The sequence below is a fragment of the Scyliorhinus torazame genome, chromosome 15 (assembly GCF_047496885.1).
Source record: "Scyliorhinus torazame isolate Kashiwa2021f chromosome 15, sScyTor2.1, whole genome shotgun sequence".
Lineage (NCBI taxonomy): Eukaryota > Metazoa > Chordata > Chondrichthyes > Carcharhiniformes > Scyliorhinidae > Scyliorhinus > Scyliorhinus torazame.
In genome coordinates, this window is record NC_092721.1 from 200,602,611 (window position 1) to 200,628,618 (window position 26,008).

The following is a 26,008-nucleotide window of genomic DNA, read 5'->3' on the forward strand; positions in this document are numbered from 1 at the left end:
GGAACATGGGAATGTCTGTCTGTAAATGTGTGGGAACATGGGAGTGTGTTTGCATGTAAATGTGCAGGAACATGGGTGCATTTTTTGTGAATGTGTGGTAAAAAGGTAAAAAGCCTTGGGATTTTCCTTAACCCTATTTGCCAATGACTTTTCGTGACCCCTTCTAGCCCTCCTGACTCCTTGCTTAAGTTCCTTCCTACTTTCCTTATATTCCACACAGGCTTTGTCTGTTCCCAGCCTTTTAATCCTGACAAATGCCTCCTTTTTCTTTTTGACGAGGCCTACAATATCTCTCGTTATCCAAGGTTCCCGAAAATTGCCGTATTTATCCTTCTTCCTCACAGGAACATGCCGGTCCTGAATTCCTTTCAACTGTCACTTGAAAGCCTCCCACATGTCAGATGTTGATTTGCCCTCAAACATCCGCCCCCAATCTAGGTTCTTCAGTTCCCACCTAATATTGTTATAATTAGCCTTCCCCAATTTTGCACATTCACCCTAGGACCACTCTTATCCTTGTCCACCAGCACTTTAAAACTTACTGAATTGTGGTCACTGTTCCCGAAATGCTCCCCTACTGAAACTTCTACCACCTGGCCGGGCTCATTCCCCAATACCAGGTCCAGTACCGCCCCTTCCCTAGTTGGACTGTCTACATATTGTTTTAAGAAGCCCTCCTGGATGCTCCTTACAAACTCTGTCCCGTCTAAGCCCTTGGCACTAAGTGAGTCCCAGTCAATATTGGGGAAGTTGAAGTCTCCCATCACCACAACCCTGTTGTTTTTACTCTTTTCCAAAATCTGTCTACCTATCTGCTCCTCTATCTCCCGCTGGCTGTTGGGAGGCCTGTAGTAAACCCCCAACATTGTGACTGCACCCTTCTTATTCCTGATCTCTACCCATATAGCCTCACTGCCCTCTGAGGTGTCCTCCCGTAGTACAGCTGTGATATCCTCCCTAACCAGTAGCGCAACTCCGCCACCTCTTTTACATCCCCCTCTATCCCGCCTGAAACATCTAAATCCTGGAACGTTTAGCTGCCAATCCTGCCCTTCCCTCAACCAGGTCTCTGTAATGGCAACAACATCATAGTTCCAAGTACTAATCCAAGCTCTAAGTTCATCTGCCTTACCCGTAATACTTCTTGCATTAAAACATATGCACTTCAGGCCACCAGACCCGCTGTGTTCAGCAGCTTCTCCCTGTCTGCTCTGCCTCAGAGCCACACTGTCCCTATTCCCTAGTTCTCCCTCAATGCTCTCACCTTCTGACCTATTGCTCACGTGCCCACCCCCCTGCCATACTAGTTTAAACCATCCCGTGTGACACTAGCAAACCTCGCGGCCAGGATATTTATGCCTCTCCAGTTTAGATGCAACCCGTCCTTCTTATATAGGTCACACCTGCCCCGGAAGAGCTCCCAGTAGTCCAGATAACGGAAACCCTCCCTCCTGCACCAGCTGTTTAGCCACGTGCTTAGCTGCTCTATCTTCCTATTTCTAGCCTCACTGGCACGTGGCACAGGGAGTAATCCCGAGATTACAACCCTAGAGGTCCTATCTTTTAACTTTCTGCCTAGCTCCCTGAACTCCTGCTGCAGGACCTCATGCCCCTTCCTGCCTATGTCGTTAGTCCCTAACTATGAGATCATGAATCAATCCTGTCTCATTACACAGGACCAGATCTAGGACCGCTTGTCCCCTCGTAGGTTCCATTACATATTTTTCAAGGAAACTATCGCAGATACATTCTATAAACTCCTCCTCAAGGCTGCCTTGACCGACCTGGTTAAACCAATCGACAGGTAGATTAAAATCCCCCATGATAACTGCTGTACCATTTCTACATGCATCCGTTATTTATTTGTTTATTGCCCGCCCCACCATCATGTTACTATTTGGTGGCCTATAGACGACTCCTATCAGTGACCTTTTCGCCTTACTATTCTTGATTTCCACCCAAATGGATTCAACCTTATCTTCCATAGCACCGATGTCATCCCTTACCATTGCCCGGATGTCATCCTTAAATAACAGAGCTACACCACCTCCCTTACCATCCACTCTGTCCTTCCGAATAGTTTGATACCCTCGGATATTTATCTCCCAGTCGTGACCATCCTTTAACCATGTTTCAGTAATGGCCACTAAATCATAGTCATTCACGATGATTTGCGCAATCAACTCATTTACCTTATTCCGAATGCTACGAGCATTCAGGTAAACTACACTTATGTTGGCTTTTTTACCTCCGTTTTGAATCTTAACACCTCGATCAGTAACCTCTCCTAAGTTATATTTCCTCTTAACTTTTCTCCTAATTTTCCTTGTCATTGAACCCATATCTTCCTGTAACAACCTGCCACGTCGCTTACCATTAATGTTTTCACTTTGCGTTTTATTTCTTTTAGTATTCCTGGTCCTATTCACTGAGCTCCCCTCAGTCACTGTACCTTGTACTGTCGCCCTTTTTGATTTTTGACTATGGCTTCTCTGCCTTACACTTTCCCCCTTACTGTGTGGGAACATGGGAGTGTGTCTGTATGTGAATGTGTGGGAACATGGGAGTGTGTGTATGTAAATGTGTGGGAACATGAGTGTGTTTGTATGTAAACGTGTGGGAACATGGGAGTATGTCTGTATGTAAATGTTTGGGAACATGGGAGTGTGTTATATGTGAGTGTGTGACAACATGGGAGTGTGTTATATGTGCGTGTGTGACAACATGGGAGTCTGTCTGTATGTAAATGTGTGGGAACATGGGAGTGTGTTATATGTGAGTGTGTGACAACATGGGAGTGTGTTATATGTGAATGTGTGACAACATGGGAGTGTGTTATATGTGAGTGTGTGACAACATGGGAGTGTGTTATATGTGAGTGTGTGACAACATGGTGAGGGATCTGTATTTGCAGGAAGGGTTCGCCAATCTGGAGAAGTTAAGGGAGAGGGTAGAGCTGCCGAGGGGGAGTGAGTTCAGGTATCTGCAGGTTAGGGACTTTGTGCGAAAGGTCTGGAGGGGGTTCCCTAGGTTGCCGGGATACACCCTGCTGGAGCAACTGCTGCTCCCGGTTGTGGAAGGGGAGGGAAGAATTGGGGATATATACAAGTGGCTGGGGGAGCAGGGAGGTGAGCGGGTGGTGAAGATCAAGGAGAAATGGGAAGCGGTGTTGGGAATGGAGATCAATTGGGGAGTATGAAGTTAGGCACTGCGAAGGGTAAACGGGACCTCCTCTTGTGCAAGGATGAGCCTGATACAGTTTAAGGTGGTGCACAGGGTGCATATGACTCGGGCGAGAATGAGTGGGTTCTTTCAGGGGGTAGCAGATGAGTGTGAGAGGTGTGGGCGGGGGCCAGCGAATCACGCGCACATGTTTAGGGATTGCGAAAAATTGGGAAGATTCTGGGCGGGAGTGTTCGCAGTCTTAGCCAGGATAGTGGAGGAGGAGGTAGACCCAGACCCTTTGGTGGCGATATTTCGGGTTTCACAGAAGCCGGAGCTCATGGAGAGGAGGAAGGCCGATGTCGTGGCCTTCGCCTCTCTGATTGCACGGTGGTGAATTTTTCTTGAGTGGCGGTCGTCATCGCCACCGGGGGTAGGGCTTGGCTGGGTGACCTGCACAACTTCCTGCGGTTGGAGAAGATAAAGTATGAGTTAAGGTGCTCTTCAGGGGGGCTTGAGGAAAGGTTTGTGACCGTGTTTGGGGGGCTGTGCGCTGTAGGCGGGGGGGGGGGGGGGGGGGGGTGAAAAAGGGGCAAAATCTGTACAGACTGTATAGTAGATTGCTGAGAAGTATGTTTCCCGGGGTGTTTATTTGCAGTAACATGGTTTGATACATGTTTGTAATAAAATACATTTTTTTTAAAACATCGCAAGGAGAAACAGATTATTTGCTCATTATTACATTGAGGGTGTGGGAGGCTACTGTGCGAAATTGGGCTTACAAAACTACTACATTGGCTGTAAATTGTTTTGACACATTTGGTGGATGTGCAAGAGGCTTTATAAAAGCAAGTATCAATTTTCTGTTCTATTTTTCTGGGTGTATTCAGAAGCAAATAATGTAAAATGCCACTTCTAATGTATTCTTAAAGGCACGTTGCCGATGTGTAATAAATATTGTGTGGATTTCCTTTCTAGGTGGGAACCTGTACAGTAATGATGTGTGGATGTATAACTCACAGCTCAATATCTGGGTCAGAGTGGCTCCTTTGAATAAAGGAAGATGGAGGCACAGAATGGTGGTACTGCAAGGCCAGGTAGGGACTGGACAGAGTGACATACTGACTAGAGATTGTTCTTAACTAATAGCTGCCATAATTTGGTAGCAGGAGTGTTCATTACTGATGATCCCTTGGCAGGATGATAATAGCGTGGTAGTAATGTCAGTGGATTTATAATCGAGAGGCCCAGGCCACTGTGCTGATGATGCAGATTCAAATCCCACCACGGTGCTAAATCTGGAATACAATAATAATAATCTTTATTGTCACAAATAGGCTTACATTAACACTACAATGAAGTTACTGTGAAAATCCCCTCATCATCACATTCCGGCGCCTGTTCGGGAGAGGGAGAATTCAGAATGTCCAATTCACTTAACAAGCACGTCTTTCGGGACTTGTGGGAGGAAACCGGAGCACCCGGAGGAAACCCACGCAGACACGGGGAGAATGTGCAGACTCCACACAGACAGTGACCCAAGCCGGGAATCGAACCCGTATCCCTGGCGCTGTGAGGCAACAGTGCTAACCACTGTGCTACCGTGCTGCCCTCGTCCCAGTAATGGCGACAATCAAATTGTCGTCAAAACCCATCTGGTTCACTAATGCCGTTTAGGGAACGAAATCTGTCATTGTGGTTTAGCCTATATGTTACCAATATGGACCCACTTCATAGCATCATAGAATTCCTACAGTGCAGAAGGAGGCCAATCAGCCCATCGAGTCTGCACTGACCCTCTGAAAGAGCACCGTACTCACACCCACACTCCTGCTTTATCCCCGTAACTCCATCTTACCTGCACATGCCTGGGTAGTAAGAGGCAATTTATCATGGCCAATCCACCTAACCAGCACATCTTTGGATTGTGGAAGGAAACCGGAGCACCCGGAGGAAACCCACGCAGACACGGGGAGGATGTGCAGACTCCGCACAGTCACCTGAGGCCGGAATTGAACCCGGGTCCCTGGCGCTGTGAGGCAGCAGTGCTAACCACTGCGCCGACGTGCTGCTTGGAACTTTCCTGTTCCAAGTAAATATTAAGTCCGGTATTCGCCGCCCAACAATTGCCACAAGGGTGCCGAGGGGTTCCTATCTGTGAGGTGGGGGTCGGGGGGCTTGTGCTGGGCTGGTGGGGCTCAGGTGGAGGATGTTCCTTGGGATGAGGCTCCTTTTGCAGCTCTCCCCATCTGCAGCTATTCAAACCATTAAACAGTCAGTCAGTATGTAAAAGTTAAAGTTTTCTCATAATAAAGTGAAAAGGTGCTCATCTGTACCCCTGTACTATTTAAACAGTCATTCGTTATCTCATAATCACACATCAATAATAATAAAGTGAAGGTGTTCTTATTTGCACCCCTAATTCCTTTAAACAGTAAGTCAGTAAGAAATAAAATTTTCTCATAATAAAGTGAAAGTGACCCAACGTGTACCACTAAATCCTTTAAAATGTCTGCCAGTATGCCAAGTTTAAAGGTCAGTAAGATGCAGGTGAAAGTTTTGCTTTTAAACTGATGGAATCCTTAGAAGTGGTTTTCACACAGTCAATTTCATTGCCTTTTGAAGCATTGAAGTCAGTGTGTATGGCGAGGAGGCTCAATGCTTTGAACTGGATTGTTTACATTGAATTTCACACTCCATTGCCTGCTAAAAGCATTGTGATTGACAGCTCACTGAAACTTCAAAGTGATGAATCAGATTATTTATTTGTATAGCTCTGCAAGATCCATTAAGTCAGATAGCAGCTGTTTCTCTAACTGCTTTTTAAAAAATGAATCTGCCTGTTTGTTCTAGTGCTTCATAGAAAGTGAAGGGGCAGATCCCACAGCTGTTCTTTCCTTGAGAGCAAAGAGGCAGATTCATAAAATGATTGTGGTTAAAGAAACAGCTGATACTCTGAGCTAATGGATCCCGTATCGTACAGACATTTGAAAGTGTTTTGAGGTACAGATGGGATCACTTTTTTTTATCACTAAGTGGGTGGTAAATCTTTAGAGTTCTCTACCTCAGAGGATGGTGAAGGCTCAGTCAATGAGTATGCTCAAGATTGAGGTTGGCAGGTTTCTAGATATAATAATAATAATAATCTTTATTAGTGTCACAAGTAGGCTTACATTAACACTGCAATGAAGTTACTGTGAAAAGCCCCTAGTCGCCACATTCCGGCCCCTGTTCGGGAACACGGAGGGAGAATTCAGAATGTCCAATTCACATAACAAGCAAGTCTTTTCGGGACTTGTGGGAGGAAACCGGAGCATCTGGAGGAAACCCACGCAGACACGGGGAGAACGTGCAGACTCTGCGCAGACAGTGACCCGAGCTGGGAATCGAACCCGGGTCCCTGGAGCGGTGAAGCAACAGTGCTAACCACTGTGCTACCGTGCTACCCCATTATTACAAGTATCAAGGGATAAGGGGATAGTGCAGGAAAATGGTATTGAGGTGAAAGATCAGCCATGATCTAACTGAGTGGTGGGGCGGGGAAGAGGGGCCGAATGGCCTGTTCCTGCTCCTATTTCCGATGATTGGCTGAATGAAGGATGATGCCATGTGAGTTGGGACTCTATCAAGAACTGCCTTAAGGGAGAAAGGGAGGAATAGGAACAAAAAATTGAAGTTTCACCAGATAGGACCCTGTTGACCAAAGCATTGAGGGCCATTGCCATCCTTTGTGCCTACTGCTTTGTTGCTGTGCATAGCTAGTCACACATGACCATTGAAATAATTGACCCGACTGAATCGGAAGCCTTCTGAAACTGGTCATCTGTAGCAGTTTAGCTCAAATTCTAAAATAATGCCTGAGACCTTTGAGGTAGAGTGAGGTGAGACAGATAAGCACTGACTGATTACACATCTCCTTGTTTTTTAGCTATATGTTGTGGGTGGTTTTAACGGATTCAGCAGGATGTCCAGTGTTGAGTGCTACAATCCGTACTTGAACCGCTGGTCCTACACTGCATCTTTATTGGAAGCCGTGAGTTCAGCAGCAGTTGCCGCCTGCTTAAGCAAACTCTACGTGCTAGGAGGGGCGCTAAGCAATCAACTAAACTCCAACAAGGTAAGGAAAGAGACTCCCTACTTTCTCTCTTGGAGGCATAAAGGTTACGGCCACTATATGTGTCCATAGCCTTGAGTGGCGCCCCAAACGTTAAACCATCCCAGGTGAATGTAAAACTTCCCACTGCACAAAGAAAAGAAGAGTTCTCCCCGGTGTGCTTGCCAATATTATACCCTCAAATAATGTCACAAAAAAAAACAATCGTCCAGCCATTATTGCATTGTTATGTGTGGGATCTTGCTGTGCACAAATTGGCTTTCCAACGTAACACCAGTGAACTGCACATTCTCAAACTTCAATGTACTTGACAATGCAGACAAGTCTTTCGTCAATGGAAATTCCAAACCTCTAACGGATTTTACTTGACAGTCCAGTTTCTGTGATTCCCCCAGAGATTTTGGAGTATTGTACATCACCACTCAGTCGCCCTCTTTTGAGTCATGTTTACATGCTACGATGTCTTGAGTTGTGTCAGGTGCTATTGGAATGCAAGTCTTTCTTCCCACCACCCAACCATTCCTCTGCCTTCACCCCCTTCGGCCCCCGTTCCTTGGCCAATGTTGGCTAACTGGTTCCACTCAATTTTAAAATTCTAATTTGTCTGTTAGCATTGCTCCATAGCCTGACTCCTGCCCATCTCTGTAACCTGCTCCAGTCCCATGACCCTCTGGGACCTCCGTGTTCCTCCAATTCAGCTCTCTTGCTGTCCCCAACTGCAATCTCTCCACCATCGATGGCCCTGCCTTCAGCTGTCAAGGCCCGAAACCTCTTTGCCTCTTTCTTGTCTTCTAAGACGTATTCCCCTTTGACCAAAACCAGGTTGGTAGAGTGGGCAGGTAGATGGCAGATAACGTTCAATGCAGACAAATGTAAGGTGATACATTTTGGGAAGAAGAAAATGAGAGATAATATAAAATATGGGGTAAAATCCTGAGGGCTTCAGAAGCAAAGCGACCTGGGTATAAATGTGTATGGATTATTGAAGGTGGCAGGACAGGTGGAGACAGCAGGATACTGAGAAAAGTTCATGGTGATCAGGCAGAGTCAACATGGTTTTTTGAAAAGGAAATCAGGCTTATCCAATTTATTGCAGTTCATTGAAGGGGGTCACATTTCTGTGGGGATGTGCTGTATTTAAATTTTCAGAAGGCATTTGATAAAGTTCCACATCAAATGTTATTGCGGAAAATAAAAGCTCATGGTGTAGGCGTAATATATTGGCGAGGATCATAAAAACTGACTGTAAAAGTTCCGATCGGTATGTGTAGAGAAAAAGGATTGGTGAAGACAAATGTATATCGCTTACCGTCTGAAACAGGGGAATTTATAATGGGGAACAAAGAAATGGCTGATCAACTATATACATACTCTGGTTCTGTCTTTACAAAGGGGGACACAAATAATGTACCAGAAATGTTGGGGAACACAGTGAGAGGGGGAACCTGAAAGAAATCAGTCACAGCGCCAGGGACCCGGGTTCGATTCCAGCCTTGGGTGACTGTGTGGAGTTTGCACTTTCTCCCCGTGTGTGCGTGGGTTTCCTCCGGGTGCTCCGGTTTCCTCCCACAGTCCAAAGATGTGCAGGTTAGGTGGATTGGTCATGATAAATTGCTCCGTAGTATCCAAAAGGTTAAGTTGCGTTACGGGAATGGGGTGGGGGTGTGGGCCTGGGTAGGGTGCTCTTTCAGAGGGTCAGTGCAGATGGGCCGAAAGGCCTTATTCTGCACTATAGTGATCCTATGATTAGTAGAGAAATGGTGTTGGGGAAATTGATGGGATTGAAGGCTGTTAAATCCCCTGGGCCTGATAATCTATATCTCAGGGTACTTAAGGAAGTGGCTCTAGAAATAGTGGATCCATTGGTGGTCATCTTCCAAGATTCTATAGACTCTGGAACAGTTCCTACAGATTGGAAGGTAGCTAATGTAACTCCACTATTTAAAAAGGGCGGCAGAGAAAAAAACAGGGAATTATAGACCAGTCAGCCTAACGTTGGTAGTGAGGAAAGTTCTAGAATGCAATTGCAAAGATTTAATAGCAGAGCCGTTGAAAACAGTGGCAGGATCGGACAGAATCAGCATAGATTTACGAAAGGGAAATCATCCTTGACAAATCCACCGGAATTCTTTGAGGATGCAACAAGTAGAGCTGATGAGGGGGAGCCAGTGGTTGTGGTATATTTGGACTTTCAGAAGATTTTCGACAAAGTCCCACGTAAGAGATTGGCGTTTAAATTAAAGAGCACGGGTCTGGGGTTAGTACATTGAGGGGGACAGAAAACTGGCTGGCAGATGGGAAACAAAGAGTCGGAATAAATGGGTCTTTTTCAAATTAGCAGGCAGAGACTAGTGGGGTACCGAAGGGATCAGTGCTAGGACCCCAGCGATTCATAATATATATTAATGATTTAAATGAGAGAACTGAATGTAATATCTCCAAATTGGAAGATGACACAAATCTGGATGGGAGGGTGAGCTGTGAGGAGGATGCAGAGATGCTTAAGTGTGATTTGGACAAGCTGAGTGAGTGGGCAAATGCATGGCAGATGCAGTATAATGCAGATTGGCCTGATTAAATTGCCCCTTAGTGTCCAAAATGTTCGGTGGGGTTACGGGGATAGGGTGGGGGCTTGGGCCTCGGTAGGGTGCCCTTGGGTCGGTGCAGATGGGACGAAAGGCCTCATTCTGCATTGTAGTCACTCTATGATCGCTAGCACGGGGCAACAGGGTTCTGAGCACATGGGGGAATCGAGCTATTGAGGTGGATGATCAGCCATGATCATAAAGAATGGTGAAACAAGCTGGAAGGTCCAGAATGGCCTCCGCCTGCTCCTATTTTCTTTGTTTCTATGGATAGAAGATTGGCTAGTTAACAGGAAACAGAACTGGCCGAACAGGATGAGTGGTGTGTCACAGGGCTCAGTGCTGGGGCCTCCACTGTTCACAATTTATATAAATGACTTGGATGAGGGGATTGAAGTGTAGGTTGTTAAATTTGCTGACATCACAAGGATAGGAAAGTAAGTTGTGACGAGGACATAAGGAGGCGACAATAGCCGTAGATAGATTCAGTGAGTCGGCCAGGACCTGGCAACTGGAGTATAATGTGGGAAAATGTGAAATTGTCCATTTTGGCAGGAAGAATATTGTTATCTAACTGGTGAGATATTGCAGAGCTCTGAGATGCAGAGGGATCTGGGTGTCCTAGTGCATGAATCACAAAATGCTAGTACGCAGGTAGGGCAAGTAATTAGGAATGTTAATAGAATGTTATTGTTTGCTGTGAGGGGAATTCATTACAAAAGTGGGGAGGTTATTCTTCAATTGTACGGGGCGCTGGTGGAACCACAACTGGAGGATTGTGTACGACAGTGGTTGGCGACCTATTCAGTAACACCGCGCACTTCAATGTGCGCACTCACACTTTTTCAGCTGAATCGCTTGTTCGTTAACACCCACAATGTAGTGGTAAGCCGACAGTTGGCAAACGTACACAAGGGTGCGCCACGATTCAGCAATCTGCTACAGATGAAGTGTCTCCTCTTTGCGCAACCATTCATCCTGTGTGCCAAGTTTAAATCAGCATTCGGACTGAACTTCTGTTCAATTCAAAGCCATTGGGTGGGAGTTTCCATTGGCTGACGGCGAAATTGCGAAACGCGATTGGGCAGAGAATAGGATCTGATACTAGAATGCCGGCAGGTGCCGATTTGATGCCAAGTCGCTATTCTCCGTCACCTCGACAGCGGTGACAATGTGGTCCAGCAAACACCGTTTGCAAATCATTAGCGGGCCCGATCCGATATTCTCCGGGGCCTCCGCAATGCTCCGCCTCCGATGGGCCGAGTTCCCGGCGCCGCGGCTCACTTGTGCTTTCAAAAATCTTGAAACCGGCGTGGCGGCTGCTGATGGAGAGAAAGGGGGTACGGAAAGTGTCCAACATCGCCTTGGTTTGCTGACAGTTGAGCCGCTGGCCGGGGCTCCTGCCAAGTTCGGGGAGAGTCGCGGGGGCGGCCAGGAGGTGGGCTGTGGGGTTGGAGTGGACGGAACACCATTGCAGCAGCCGGCAAGGCAGTCATGCAGCTGCGCATGCCGCTAACAGCCCACTGTGAACACGGGTCATATAGATGTCCCCCAACGCCACTGGGGTGCCGACACATCAGCTGTATGGGCACACTGCAGCACAACCAGTGCCTTGTTATTGGCTGGGTTGAGTGTGTGTGGGGAATGCAATGTGTATCTGCGGTTGCAGCTTGTCAGCTTGCCGAGTGTCAATCATGGACCCGGCGAATCCCGCGCCGTTTCACATTGGAATCGGTTGTGTTGCACGTGGCGCCGGTGCCAGCCCCTCCTCAGTTGTCGAATCGATCCAGTTTTGCAATCGTGAAAGTCCACAGATTCTGCATCGGTGTCAGCACTTTGGGCTGAATTCTCCAATCAGCGACGCTGAAATCGCGTTGGCCGATCGGCCGGAGCATGCGTATCGACACTGGAATCGGGGGCGGTGCCCTTTCTCCGATGCCGTGCCCCCGCAGAAACAAGGAGTGCGCTGCACGCCGTCAGGTCAGCCTCCGGACCTCACGTGAGGCCCTCCCCCGATGCTCCGCCCCAACGGGCTGAGTCCCTGACGGCGTGGGGCGCGTGTCCTCACAACTTTCAGGGACCGCCACAGTCGGGGGCGGGGGCGGGGGGAGCTGTTCCGCTGGCGGGGGGGGGGGCTTAGGCGGGGCTAGGGAAACTGACGGGGGGTGGTCCGGAGGTGGCAAGAGGGGGGGTTTTACAGGGGGCAGTTTTTGCCAGGCTGGGTCCGCGCGCGGCCGGCGCCCTGTTGCACGGCACAGCCGTGGCAGGCTGCCATCATGCACATGCGTGGCCACGGACCCGGCCATTCTGCGGTAAAGCCGGGGACTTTGCAGGGCATGGCTGCTAGCCCCCCACCGGACGAAGGGTCAGTGCGGGGGCGCCGCCGACTCTTTGGTCATAAGACCAGACAGATCCTGCGGATGTAGCTGCAGAATCGGAGAATCCAGCCCATTATATTCAGTGCAACAATAATTACTGTTACAATGTGAAGAGGTATTAAGCATGAAGATACACAATCAGTGCCAACCAGAAAACAAGGAAATACATCTTGTCGCTCTGTATGAAAACAACCTTTCTGACATTTACCAAGTTAAATGTCAAATCGAAACACCAAATTTAATGTAACACACTGTACATGCTTGTAATTGTGAGATGTGAATTTAATTTCATACTCCTGAACAAGATACATATCATTTATTTGCTCCCCTTTAGCAAAACATGGTTTCCATTGATATCTTTGTGTTACACTCTGTAGCTCTGTTACAGACACCTGCTGTGTGCTAAATGATAGCAATATATTTAATATTAGATAATAACTACATACTTTACAATTTGGGCACTTCAATGGGGGGTAATATGAACATAAAGTCTTATTGTCATTATTAGATTGAAACGTTTCTATTTGTCAATTTATGATGCCTAAATGTAGCACTCTTAATACTAATCACGGAATCATAGAATTTACAGTGCAGCTTTTTGGACACTAAAGGCAATTTCGCATGGCCAATCCACCTAACCTGCACATCTTTGGACTGTGGGAGGAAACCGGAGCATCCGGAGGAAACCCACGCACACATGGGGAGAATGTGCAGACTCCGCGCAGACAGTGCCCTAAGCCTGGAATCAAACCCGGGTCCCTAGTGCTGTGAAGCAACAGTGTCAACATTATACCACACACTGGGCGCGATTCTCCACTCCCACGCCGGTTGGGAGAATCGCCTGGGCCGGCGAAATTTCCGGGGACGCCGGTCCGACGCCCTCCCGCGATTCTCCCAAGCGGCGGGAATGGCCCGGTTGAGTTGCACGGGCCGCAGGCCGGAGAATCGCCGGAAACACCCAAAATGGCGATTCTCCGGCACCCCCGCGATTCTGAGGCCCGGATGGGCCGAGCGGCCAGGCCAAAACGGCGGGTTCCCCCCGGCGCCGTCCACACCTGGTCGCAGCAGTCGTGGGCGGTGCGTGAACGCTGGAGGGGGGGGCGGCCTGTGGGGGGGCGAGGGGGGATCCTGCAACGGGCTTCACCTGCAATGTGGGGTGGCCCGCGATCGGTGCCCACCGATTGTCGGGCCGTCCTCTCTGAAGGAGGACCTCCTTCCTTCCGCGACCCCGCAAGATCCGTCCCCCATCTTCTTGCGGGGTGGATTTGGACAGGACGGCAACCACGCATGCGCAGGTTGGCGCCGGCCAACCCGCGCATGCGCGGATGACATCCGTTATGCGGCGCTGGCCGTGTCATCTCTGCGGCGCCGCTTTTACACGGGCGACAAGGCCTGGCGCGGGTAGATGACGGGGCCCCGATACTGGCCCATTGTCAGGGCCTGAATCGGTCGGGACCGGGGCCGTTCCGCGCCGTCGTGAACTTCGACGGCGTTCACGACGGCGCGGCCACTTCGGCGTGGGAGTGGAGAATCCCGCCCACTATCTTAATTGTGAACTGGGTTCTCTGTTGCTTCATGGAGGTAGATTAAGAGTGCAATGTTCAGCAGATATTTGAAATTAAGTGCCCCACACCTAAAACCTTATACGCCGTAGCTTGCATCAGGCAGCACAGAACATAAAAAATCAACGTTTATTATATTTGATATTATGCAGAGGGGAAATGAGGCTATGAGAAGTCGCAAAGTTATCTTGTGTAGTTTTCCAGGTTGTACTTTGTAGTAAAAATAACAGAAACGGAGAGGCAGTCGCTGTTTATCGAGCGTATTTTCTCCATTGAGAATTTTACTGCCTCGCCCAACATCACTTTCTAGTGGCAGCCAGTGATCTAACACATGGTAAGGCCCCGCCTTTGGCCCTCTCCTAAACCCCCCTTCCCCACCTCGGGTCCGGCTGCACAGCCAACAACCTCGACCTTACCCCCTTACCCCCGCCCCCCTCTGGCCAAAACTAGCGCCTCAACAAAACCCCTCAGCTTCACAACGCAAACTGCAGCCGTCATTCCCTTTCGACTTTCAGGGAAATTTCTGTGGACGGCCGAGAAATAACCGGCATGACTGAGTCCCCTGTTGACGGGGCCGTGCAGTGACGGTTGGGGCTTGTCGGGCGGTTTGATGCAAGGGCACGCGTGTGGGATTGCAGGTGGACACGACACCCTTCTCTCAGCACACCAGTGTGTTGTGGCGCCGCAGTTAGGAACCACGTCCAATATCAGCCTCTTTATTTAAGGAAGAACGTAAATGCATTGGAAGAAGTTCCGAGGAGGTTTACCAGACTAATATGAGGAATGGGGTGGGTTGTGTTGTGAGGAAAGGTTGGGTAGGTTAGATTTGTATCCAGAAGAGTTTCGAAGAGTAAGAGGTGACTTGATGGAAACATATAAAATCCTGAGGAGTCTTGACAGGATGGATGTAGAGAGGTCGTTTCCCCCCGTGGGAGAATCTAGAACTAGGGGTCACTGTTTAAAAATAAGTCTCCCATTTAAGGCAGAGTTGAGGAGAAATGTTTGTCTCGGAGGGCCGTGTGTCTCTGGAAATGTCTTCCTCAAAAGGTGGCCTTTGAATATTCTTAAGGCAGAACTAGAGCGATTGTTGATTAGCAAGGGGGTGAAAGGTTATTGCGGGGTCAGCAGCAATGTGACGTTGAGGTTACAATCCGGTCAGCCAATGATCTTACTGAATGGCGGGAGCAGGCTCGAGGGGCCGAGTGGCCTGCTCCTATGCTAGTATTGGACGAGGAGTAGGATGCACCAGATTCCTTTTTTACCTCATGGATTCTCATTTCGACCTTTTTGTCTTTGAGACCTGCATCCTGAGGGTTTGCTTCATCACCGCACCACCCCCCCCCCCCACCGCTCGAGGCCAGTTTTGGCCAGGAATGGAATTCGACTCTGCCCTCACTCAGACCCCCTCCTGCCAGGTGCAGCGAACCGCGGTGAAGTGAGATCTGGAAGTCTGATCACCACTGAGAACTTGCCGTAGCCTCAACTTGCAATCGTTTTGTTTTGTGCAGGCTGTATCAGCAAGTCCTTCTACTTGGTGCCCAATGTCAATTTAGCTTGGCACAGAATTTACTGCAGGTATTTTTCATGCCCGAAAGAGGCCTGGAAGCCCAAGTCTGCAGGCACAGCTACCAAGAGGCTGAGTGGAATATCAATACAGGACAGTCCAGCAGGAATTTGGGGAAAGAAGGCATTCAAATGTGCAGGCATGGGCACAAGAGGAGCGGGGCAGTTGCTGAAACCCACAAACTCTTCCACCGGGTCTGCCATCAAAGTTTTAAGAAGCTGTGAAAGCTCTTGGAATGATTTGGATGGTTTATCATCGAGTTGGGAATGGGCAAATACATATCATAGATCAGGGCAAGGCCTGTGCTTCCTGTAAAAGGTGAAACCCTGAGCGTCTCATCTCTTCAGCCCTTCCCAACCTTCCTCCTCGCGCGATGGTTTGTGGGCCCTGGGCCAGCCCCTTCCCAACCTGCTCCGCTCACTAGTATGGGTGTTAATGCGAAGTTCCACCACATTGGCATACCCTGTGAAAAACTCGTTCAGTTCCATCTGTCATGTGAGAGTGCCTTTAAGAAATGGATATTTAAGCAATGTACCTTTAAGAAATGCAGTAATGTCAGAGTGTGGGTGGAGCTTGGTTTTATCTCAGCCATTTTGCAGTTTAGTTTTAGTTTGAGATTGAGAGGAAAGCTGAAAAGGGCCTGGCTGGTTTGCTGAGAGCAGCTGAAAAGGAGGAAGCCAGTTTGAGGAGAAAGCTGGGAGTGTTTGTGTGCTTTGCAAAGAGCTGCAAGAAGAAAAACTCAGAGCTGGTCTGGTGGTGTCTGAAAATCCAAAGACTATAAGTATATTGAATGTAACCTCATGTTTGTTGTTAAAGTGAAGTCTTTTGGAGGTTTGAAGGAACATTTTGCGGAATTATTTACTGTTGTATTATTTTCGGGGTTATCTTTGAAGTAAGGGGTGTTAAGTGATCCAATGTTTATTTAAAAGGTTAAGTTGAGTTCATGGAATAAACATTGTTTTGTGTTTAAAAATCCATGTGTCCATAATTGCAAAACCACAGCATGTGCTTCAAAAGCAACAATCCATTAAAGGGGGAGGTTGGTTGAACTCCATGATACATTTTGGGGTTCTGAAAACACCTCGCCCGTAACACATCTCATCAATATCATGAGGCAAGTTCCCGACAAATAACTGATGCCTGTTTGGGTATCAGATTGGCCGCGGTGTTTCTGTTTCCTCGATTGGCCGCGGGAAGATTCTTACTCCTTCCTGAAGCCCAGGAGAACATCTTGAATCCTCAGCTGGAACGGCTGCTGGATCGTCTGGCTGGTGGGGAGGTTGGAGATTTTACATCAGGATCCTCAGCATTTTCTTCCTCCAATACAGGCTCAGACTTCACTTCCTCCACAGGTGGCTGCATTTGTTCTTCTGCATGTGTCCTTCTAAGGTCTCTGAATTCCTATGTCACCTCCTGACCTCAATCCCCTCTCGATAGTGATTGAGAGAGTGAGAACAGCACGAGTACATGGCGTGCGCAGACGGGGCACCCCTCCCACCCTCCCCAACCTTTTCACTCCTGAAAAACCTATCCACACACTGGGTACAGAGAGAAGGGAAACCCTGGCCAACCCACTTCCAGCTCCCACATTTTCATATGGAGACATACATAGAAAACAGGAGCAGGACGAGGCCATTCGGCCCTTCGAGCGAGCCTGCTCCACCATTCATTATGATCATGGATAATTATCACGTTCAATGCCCTAATCCTGCTCTCCACCCCCCCCCCCCATATCCCTTGATCCCTTTAGCCCCAAGAGCTATACCTAATTCCTTCTTGAAATTACACAACGTTTTGGACTCAACTATTTTCTGTGGTAGTGAATTCCACAGATTCACCACTCTCTGGGTGAAGACATTTCTCCTCACCTCAGTCCTAAAAGGTTTACCCCTTATCCTCAAACTTTGACCCCTAGTTCTGGACTCCCCCCACCATCAGGAACATTCTTTCTCAATCTACCCTGTCTAATCCTGTTAGAATTTTATAAGTTTTTATGAGATCCCCTCTCACTCTTCTAAACCCCAATGAACATGATCCTAACTGACTTAGTCTCTCCTCATATGACAGTCCCGCCATCCCAGGAATCAGCCTGGTAAACCTTTGCCACACTCCCTCCATAGCAAGAACATCCTTCCTCAGATAAGGACACCAAACATCACACAATACTCCAGGTGTGGCCTCCCCTACGCCCTATATAATTGTACTAAAACATCCCTAGTTCTATACTCAAATCCCCTCACTATGATGACCAACATACCATTTTGCCGCCTTTACTGCCTGCTGTACCCGCGCACTTACTTTCAGCGACTGATGCACAAGGACACCAAGGTCTCGCTGAGTATCCAACTCTCTCAATTTACACCCATTCAAATAATAATCCGCCTTCCTATTTTTGCTACCGAAGCGGATAACCTCACATTTATCCACATTATACTGCACCTGCCATGCATGTGCCCATTCACTCAGCCTGTCCAAATCCCACTGAAGCATCTCTGTATCCTCCTCACAGCTCACCCTCCCACCCAACTTTGTATCAGCTGTAAATTTGGAGATAATGCATTTAGTTCCCTTGTCCAAATCATTAATATATCATGTAAAAAGTTGGGTCCGAGCACAGATCCCTGCAATACTCCACTTGTCACTGCTTGCCAATTGGAAAAAGACCTATTTAGTCCAACAATTTGATTCTTGTCTGCCAACCGGACTTCTATCCATCTCAAGACACTACCCGCAATCCCATGCGCTTTAACTTTATTCGGTAATCTGCTATGTGAGACCTTGTTGAAAACCTTCTGAAAGCCTAAATAAACCACATCCACCTGTTCTCCCTGGTCAACTCTACTAGTTACATCTTCAAAGAATTCCACTAGATTTGTCGAGCATGATTTCCCCTTCATAAATCCATGCTGACTTTGTCTGATTACACCGCAGCTTTCCAAATGTTGTGCTATGCAATCCTTGATAATGGACTCGAGCAACTTCCCTGCTACCGATGTTAGGCTCATTGGTCTATTGTTCCCTGTTTTCTCTCTACCTCCCTTTTTGAACAGCGGGATTATATTAGCTACCCTCCAATCTGTAGGAACCATTACAGGGTCCAATGAATTTTGGAAAATGACTGTCAATGGATGTACTATTTCTAGGGCTACTTCCTTAAGTCCTCTGGGATATGGATTATCAGGCCCTGGAGATTTATCCGCCTTCGATCCCTTTAATTTCCCCCAAACGATTTCTCTACTAATACTCATTTCCATCAGCTCTTCACTCCAAATTGTGTTTCTCAGAACTTCCGGTACATTATTCATGTCTTCCTTTGTGAAGACAGAAGCAAAGTATCAATTTAGTTCCTCAGCCATTTCTTTGTTCCCTATTATGAGTTCCCCCGCTTTTGACTGAAAGAGGCCTACATTCACTTTTATCAATCTTTTTTTTAACATATCGACAGAAACTTTTACAGTCAGTTTTTATGTTCCCCGCTAGCTTACTTTCATATTGTATTTTCCCCTTCTTAATTAATCCGTTGGTCTGCCTTTGTTGAATTTTAAACTGTTCCCAATCCTCAGCTCTATTGCTTTTTCTTGCTAATCTGTATGCCTCTTCTTTGAATCTAATACTATCTCTAATTTCCCTTGTTAGCAATGGTTTGGCCATGGTTCCCTTTCTACTCTTGCACCAAGTAGGAATGAACAACTTTTGGGGTTCACCTATACATTCCTGCCATTGCCTGTCCACTGTCCTGCCTTTCAGTAATGTTCCCCAGTCCATCATAGCCAGCTCATGCCTCATACCATTGTAGTTACCTTTATTGAGGTTCCGTACCCTAGTCATAGAATCAACTACCTCACTATCCACCATGATAAAGAATTCTATCACATTGTGGCCACTCATGCCCAAGGATTCTCTCACAACTAGATTGCCTCTAATCCTTTCTCATTGCCCCAACAACCAGTCCAAGGTAGCCTGTTCCCAAGTTGGTTCCTCAAAGTATTGGTCCAGAAAACCATCCCATATGCATTCCAGAAGTTCCTCCTCTATTGTACTGTGACTAATTGACTCACCAATCTATATGCAGATTACAGACACCTATTATCACAGATGTTCCTTGATCACATGTATCGCTGATTTCCTGTCTAATGCGATTCCCAACATTACCACTGCAGTTTGGTGGTCTGTATACTATGCCTACGAATATTTTTTTGCCCCATGCTTTTTCTTAACTCAACCCATACAGATTCCACGTCACCTCTGCTAATATCTTTCCTCAAAATTGTATCAATATTTTCTTTAATCAGCAATGCAGCTCCACCACCTTTTCCTTTCTGTCTGTCCTTCTTAAAAACTGAATCGCTTTTAATGTTTAGTTCCCATCCTTGGTCACCTTGGAGCCATGTCTCCGTAATCCCAACTATATCATATTCCTTTACATCTGCACAACTAATTCATCCATTTTATTTTAAATGCTTCAAGCATTCAGGTACAAAATCTTAAGGCTAGTCCTTTTAACATTCCTTATGCCATCCCTACTATTTCTTACAATGTCTTCTGATTCTGGCCCTTAATTTCTCGGCTTATTACTTTTTAAATTCTCCTTGCAGTGTTTTTCTCTTGTTCTTGATTCCTCCTGCTCTGAAACATAGGTTCCCATCCCCCTGCCATATTAGTTTAAATCCTCCCCAACCGTTCTAGCAAGTACCCCCCTCAAGGGTCTTGCCCAGGTGTGTTGCCCAGCTTGTAGAGGTCCCATCTCCCCCAGAACCGCTCCACAGTGTCCCCGGCCGACCCTCCAGCTCCGAAACCCGGGCTTCCAGGATCTGCAGCTGGAGACCCTTCCTGCACACATGCTGGTCCTGAGGCCAACTTGGGGTCTTCTCCACTAGACATGAACACAAGGTCTGTTTTAGTTAAACCCAACTCCTCAGCTCACCTCCAGTCACATCTCCCGATCATGGTGGCCAGGACCTGGGCCGAGTCGGTCTCTCTCTAACTTTGCTTCCGAAACAAAAAGGCAAAAAAGGTTTTATTAGTTAGCTCTGCTGCTTTGCACTTTTTAATGATCATTATTATTGCCTTGACTTTTCTTTCACTCGACTAGATCTCTGTTTTCTTTATACCTGATTTTTAAAAAATGTCATGTTGCGCCAAACCAGGGGCTGGATTCTCCATTTTGGAGACCAAGTCCCCATGCCGGTGTGAAAATGGTGGTCTTTTATGCCAGGAAAACGGCCATCAAAAGCCGTCTTGCAAGGGGCTAGCGGGCGGCTGTCGTAGAGCTCGCAGCTCTAGCTGCCGATACGGCCCCCAGCACTTCCCGGTCAGAGGGCGCGCATGCTCCATGGTGGACTCAGCCCGCGGACCTGGACCGCCAAAGTAGTGCCCCCCGCCGGTCCGCTCGCGCGACCCAGACTGCCCGCCAACAGAGCCCCAGCCCCGAATGAACCCTCCCCCCCCCCCCCCGCCCGTCGATCGGCCCTCCCCCGACTGTGGCGGCCCCGGATTGAGTCCGCAATGGCCTGAGGCGGTGGATAATCGGCACAGTGTACTCCTAGAGTACGCCACTTTTCAGGGGGCAGAGAATTGAAAAACTGTGCCGCTCCTGATTTTGGCGCCAAAACAGATTCTCTGCCCCGTCGCCGAATGCGATTTTGGCGTCTGGGAGCGGAGAATCCAGACCCAGATCTCAGGCAGCAGCTGCTGCTGAAGGGAACTGAAAGGCTGACCAAAGTTTAATTGCTTTTTAGGGACTTAGCAAAAGGGGTTATTTTTGCTCCAGCAGAAACAGGAAGTGTTGGAAATGCTCAGCACGTCTGGCAGCATCAGCTAAGAGAAAAACATTTTCAAAATTCATTTTTTTTACAGAATGTGTATGTCGCTGGTTAGGCCAGCATTTATTACCCAATCCTACTTGCCTTCTGAAGGTGGTGGTGAATTGCCTTCTTGAACTGCTGCAGTCCTTGAGGTGTAAGTACACCCACTGTGCTGTTAGGGAGGGAGTTCTGGGATTGTGACCCAGCGACAGTGAAGGAACGGCGATATATTTCCAAGTCAGGGTGGTGAGTGGGGTTCCCAGGTATCTGCTGCTCTTGTCCTTCTAGATGGCAGTGGTCGTGGGTTTGGAAGGTCCTGTCTAAGGAAACTTGGTGAATTTCTGCAGTGCTCCTTGTAGATGGTACACGCGGCTGCCACTGTGCATTGGTGGTGGAGGGAGTGAATGTTTGTGGAAGGGGGAGCAATCAAGCGGGCTGCTTTGTCCTTGATGGTGTTGAGCTTCTTGAGTGTTGTTGGAACTGCGCTCATCCAGGCAAGTGGAGAGCATTCCATCACACTCCTGACTTGTGCCCTGTATATGGTGAACAGGTTTTGGGGGTTCAGGAGGTGAGTTACTCATCATCGGATTCCTAGCATTTGACCTGCTCTGGTAGCCACAGTATTAATGTGGCTCGCCCTGTTCAGTTTCTGATCAATGGTAACCCCCAGGATGTTGATTGTGGGGGATTCAGCGATGGTAATGCCATTGAATATCAAGAGGCGGTGGTTAGATCCTCTCTTATAGGAGATGGTCATTGCCTGGCACTTGTGTGGCGCGAATGTAACTTGCCACTTGTCAGCCCAAGCCTGGATATTAACGAGTTCTTCCTGATTTGGACACGGGCTGCTTTATTATCTGAGGAATCGCAAACGACGCTGAACAGCGTGCAGTCATCCGCAAACATCCCCTCTTCTTATGATGGAAGGAAGGCGATTGCTGAAGCAGCGGAAGATGGTTGGGGCCTAGTGACTCTTCATCAGACCTACCGCAGATCGTGGACCTGGAGCGTTGACTCTATTTCGCTCTCTACATTTCCAGCATTTCCTGTTACTATTTCAGGTTTCCAGCATCTTCAGCACTTTGCTCTCCTGTTATACGCTCCAGGCTGGGTATTCAAAAGTGTGCAATTTATAATGCTAAAAAGTTTCAATTTGAAATGAGGGAAGAGAATCACAATGGCCGGAGTATTCTGGCTGCAACGTTTCTGTTAACAGAGCCCACTTGTTTGGATAGAAATAGCAAAACATTGCAGGTGGATTTGTTGATGCTAATTTAATGGAAGTTTTTAATTTTAAACTTGGAAATGAAACCAGGAGTCATCGCGTCAACTGAATATGTCACTGTTCATTCAAGACATTCTCAATCGTGCTTGAGATTGTGAACCTCGGGGTTGTGAGGTTCGAGTCATTTTCATGCTGTGACTTGTTTAACACTTAGAACCTGGTTTGAAGGAGAGTTGATCATTTAACATGAACGACCAAATTGTGCGCAGTTATCTGACAAAGTCAACCCTGTAAAGTGAATCTCACTGAAACCTGGGATTCTCTGACCCCCCACGGCGCGATCGTGATCGGGTCCAAGCCGGGACGCGATTCTCCACAGACCGGCGAATCGCCCGCCAGCCGTGTGCACGCGGTCGACGTGGTGCAGGTCGGGGGCCGTTGAAAGAGGCCCCCGCGGCGATTCTCCGCGATCGACCGTCCGACTTCCCGCTGAGTCCCGCCGTCATGGTTCCCGTATGGTTTTACCCGGCGGCAGCTTGGCAACGCGGCTGCAGGGGCCGTCCTGGTGAGGGGGCGGGGGGGGATGAGATTCCGGGGGAAGCCTCCACGATGGCCAGGCCCGCGATCGGAGGCAACCGATTGGTGGGCGCGCGCATTCCGGTGGGAGCCTATCTTCTTCCGCGCTGGCCCGCTGTAGGGCTCTGCCATGTTGCACGGGGGCCGGCGTGAAAACGGCCGCCGCGCGCGCAGACCCGCACGTGCAGGTCCCCGTATCGGCAGCAGCAGCTGCAGGGAGCACGGCGGAACTCTGCAATCCCCATAAACTCCGGAGAATCACTCCGGACTTTTCAAAAAAAGTCTGGAGTGATTTGTGCCCATTTTGCAGCGGGTGTGGGGACATAGCCCCATTTTTGGAGAATCCTGGCCCTGAACTTTCAATGGGATTTATTAATAGAGGCATTGAGTGCACAAGTCCAGATGTTTAGCTAAACTTATAGAAAATGGTTCAACCACATTATGACTACGGTTCCCAAATCTGGGTACCCAAAGGATATGAGGGGGAGGGTTAAAGGTTTGGGATAAGCAACCCAGAAACAGGAGAATCAGCAGGACCCTTGATTTCTCTCCCTGGCCCTAGCTATTTCTAATGACTAGTCTTACATGTTTGTATATAACAGTAAATGTCTCTTTTGCAGGTCCAGTGTTATGATCCAGTGAAAAATGATTGGACACTTACATCCTCAACACCTTTTACTCAACGCTGCATCAATGGAGTGACCCTGAATGACGTAATTTATGTGATGGGTGGACTCATGGAGTGTATGTATAAATATGACCCAATAAAGGACAACTGGACAGTGATGGACAATACTCCAGGACCTCTGGTAAGATCACGGAACCTGGTCTAAGCCATTGAATGTTCAGCATTTCCTTTCACTGAAGGCTTTGACCCGTTTAGTTGAAGTTTCAGAACCTCTTCAGATCTTTAGGCTATAAACATTGGGATTGAATTTTCTGGATAAATAACAGAGTTTAATGGGCCTTACCATTATTAGCCTGATATAGCTCTGGAATGAATAGGAAGCGACAGGTTATGAGTTGCAAATCATCACCAATTTCTGAAAGATTTCTATGTCATAGACTTTACAGTGCAGAAGGAGGCCATTCGGCCCATCCAGTCTGCACTGGCTCCTGGAAAGAGCTCGCCACACCTCCACCCTATCCCCGTAAACCAGTAATCGCATCCAACCTGAGGGCAATCCACCTAACAAGCACGTCTTTGGACTGTGGGAGGAAACCGGAGCACCTGGAGGAAACCCACGCAGACGCGGGGAGAATGTGCAGATTCCGCACAGACAGTGACCCAAGCTGGGAATCGAACCTGGGACCTTGGAGCTGTGAAGAAAATGTGCTAACCACTGTGCTACCGTGCCACCTTGTGGAACACTAACTTAATAATAATAATAATAATCGCTTATTGTCACAAGTAGGCTTCAATGAAGTTACTGTGAAAAGCCCCTAGTCGCCACATTCCGGCGCCTGTTCGGGGAGGCCGGTACGGGAATTGAACCGTGCTGCTGGCATTGTTCTGTATTACAATCTGTATTACAGCGATTTAGCTCACTGTGCTAAACCAGCCCCTAACTTGCCCTCAGCATCCTTGTGACTTTCCTGAGGTTGCTATATTTGCACTTTAAATATGAATTAAACTAAAAGTTAGAGCTGGCATTTAATGGTGTAAGGACCCTTCAGTTGACGAGGTTATCTTCCTGCAATGCCACTCTTCCTCCAAGGCCCAGACAGGGAATAGCTGAAAATGTGAGGTCTCACTCATGCATGTTGTAAGTCGTTACATATAATTACAGAGACCCTCTTGAATGGGGAGGCAATGGTCTAGTGCCATTGTCACTGGACTCCTAATCCATAGACCCGGGGTAATATTCTGGGGACCTGGGTTCAAATCCCACCACGGCAGACAGTGAAATTTGAATCCAATGAAAAAATAATCTGGAATCAAAGGGAGACCGTGACACCAGTGTTGTAAAAACTTTTCACTAATGTCCTTTAGGGAAGGAAATCTTCCGTCCTTAAGGGCAGCACGGTAGCATAGTGGTTAGCGCAATTGCTTCACAGCTCCAGGGTCCCAGGTTCGATTCCCGGCTGGGTCACTGTCTGTGCGGAGTCTGCACGTTCTCCCCGTGTGTGCGTGGGTTTCCTCCGGGTGCTCCGGTTTCCTCCCACAGTCCAAAGATGTGCAGGTTAGGTGGATTGGCCATCCTAAATTGCCCTTAGTGTCCAAAATTGCCCTTAGTGTTGGTTGAGTGGGGTTACTGGGTTATGGGGATAGGGTGGTGTGGGCTTGGGTAGGGTGCTCTTTCCAAGAGCCGGTGCAGACTCGATGGGCCGAATGGCCTCCTTCTGCACTGTAAATTCTATGAAAACCTACAGGTGTAGGCCTGGGCCGGAATTCTCCAGAGGTGGGATTCACTGGTGCCACCGGCAGTGCACCCTCAGCAACAGGTTTCCCATTGATAGTGGCGGGAACGAAGAATTCCACCGCCAGAGAACATAGCAAGATCCTTGGCCAGTATCGCCTCAAGCCATAATGCAAAACTGTTTTGAGCTGAAGACTGATAGTAATAGCCCAACGGATGGAGCAAAGCGCCTACCTGGACAAGTTGTGCAATTGCGATAAGTTCACTCTTGCCTGGCATGACCTGGATCATGTACATTCCAGTGTCAATTCCTATCTGGACATAGTCAGGCGACATGGGCAATGATCGTTAAGAGGTTGATAGACATGTTCCATGTCAAGGGTTATTGGAAGTCCAGAAACCCTGCTGTGGTATATCCTATAGTTTCAAAGCTTGAATGTCAAGGAACACAAATTAAGCACTGTCCAAAGCATTGTCCCCGTAGAGTCCTGGAAGGTCTAGTGTAGATAGTCACATGGTCTCGGCCAAGATTATGACACGGGTAAAGTTACAATCGACTTTGTCATCATAGAATCAACAATGCAGAAGGAGGCCATTTGGCCCATCGATTCTGCACCGGCTCTTGGAAAGAGCGCCCTACCCAAGCCCACACCTCCAGCCTATCCCCATAACACAGTA

The 26,008-nt window shown here is 48.0% G+C and overlaps 1 protein-coding gene across 2 annotated transcripts in view; it reads left to right on the forward strand.

Annotated features, from left to right (window-relative positions):
- Window positions 1–26,008, forward strand: part of LOC140392115 (kelch-like protein 24) — a 48,345-nt gene that overhangs the window by 16,331 nt on the left and 6,006 nt on the right. For both annotated transcript variants that reach the window (XM_072477428.1, XM_072477427.1), the window contains exons 4-6: window positions 4,141–4,259; window positions 7,091–7,279; window positions 23,591–23,779. In XM_072477428.1, coding sequence (XP_072333529.1) covers window positions 4,141–4,259; window positions 7,091–7,279; window positions 23,591–23,779 — 497 coding nt within the window. The remainder of the gene's footprint in view (window positions 1–4,140; window positions 4,260–7,090; window positions 7,280–23,590; window positions 23,780–26,008) is intronic.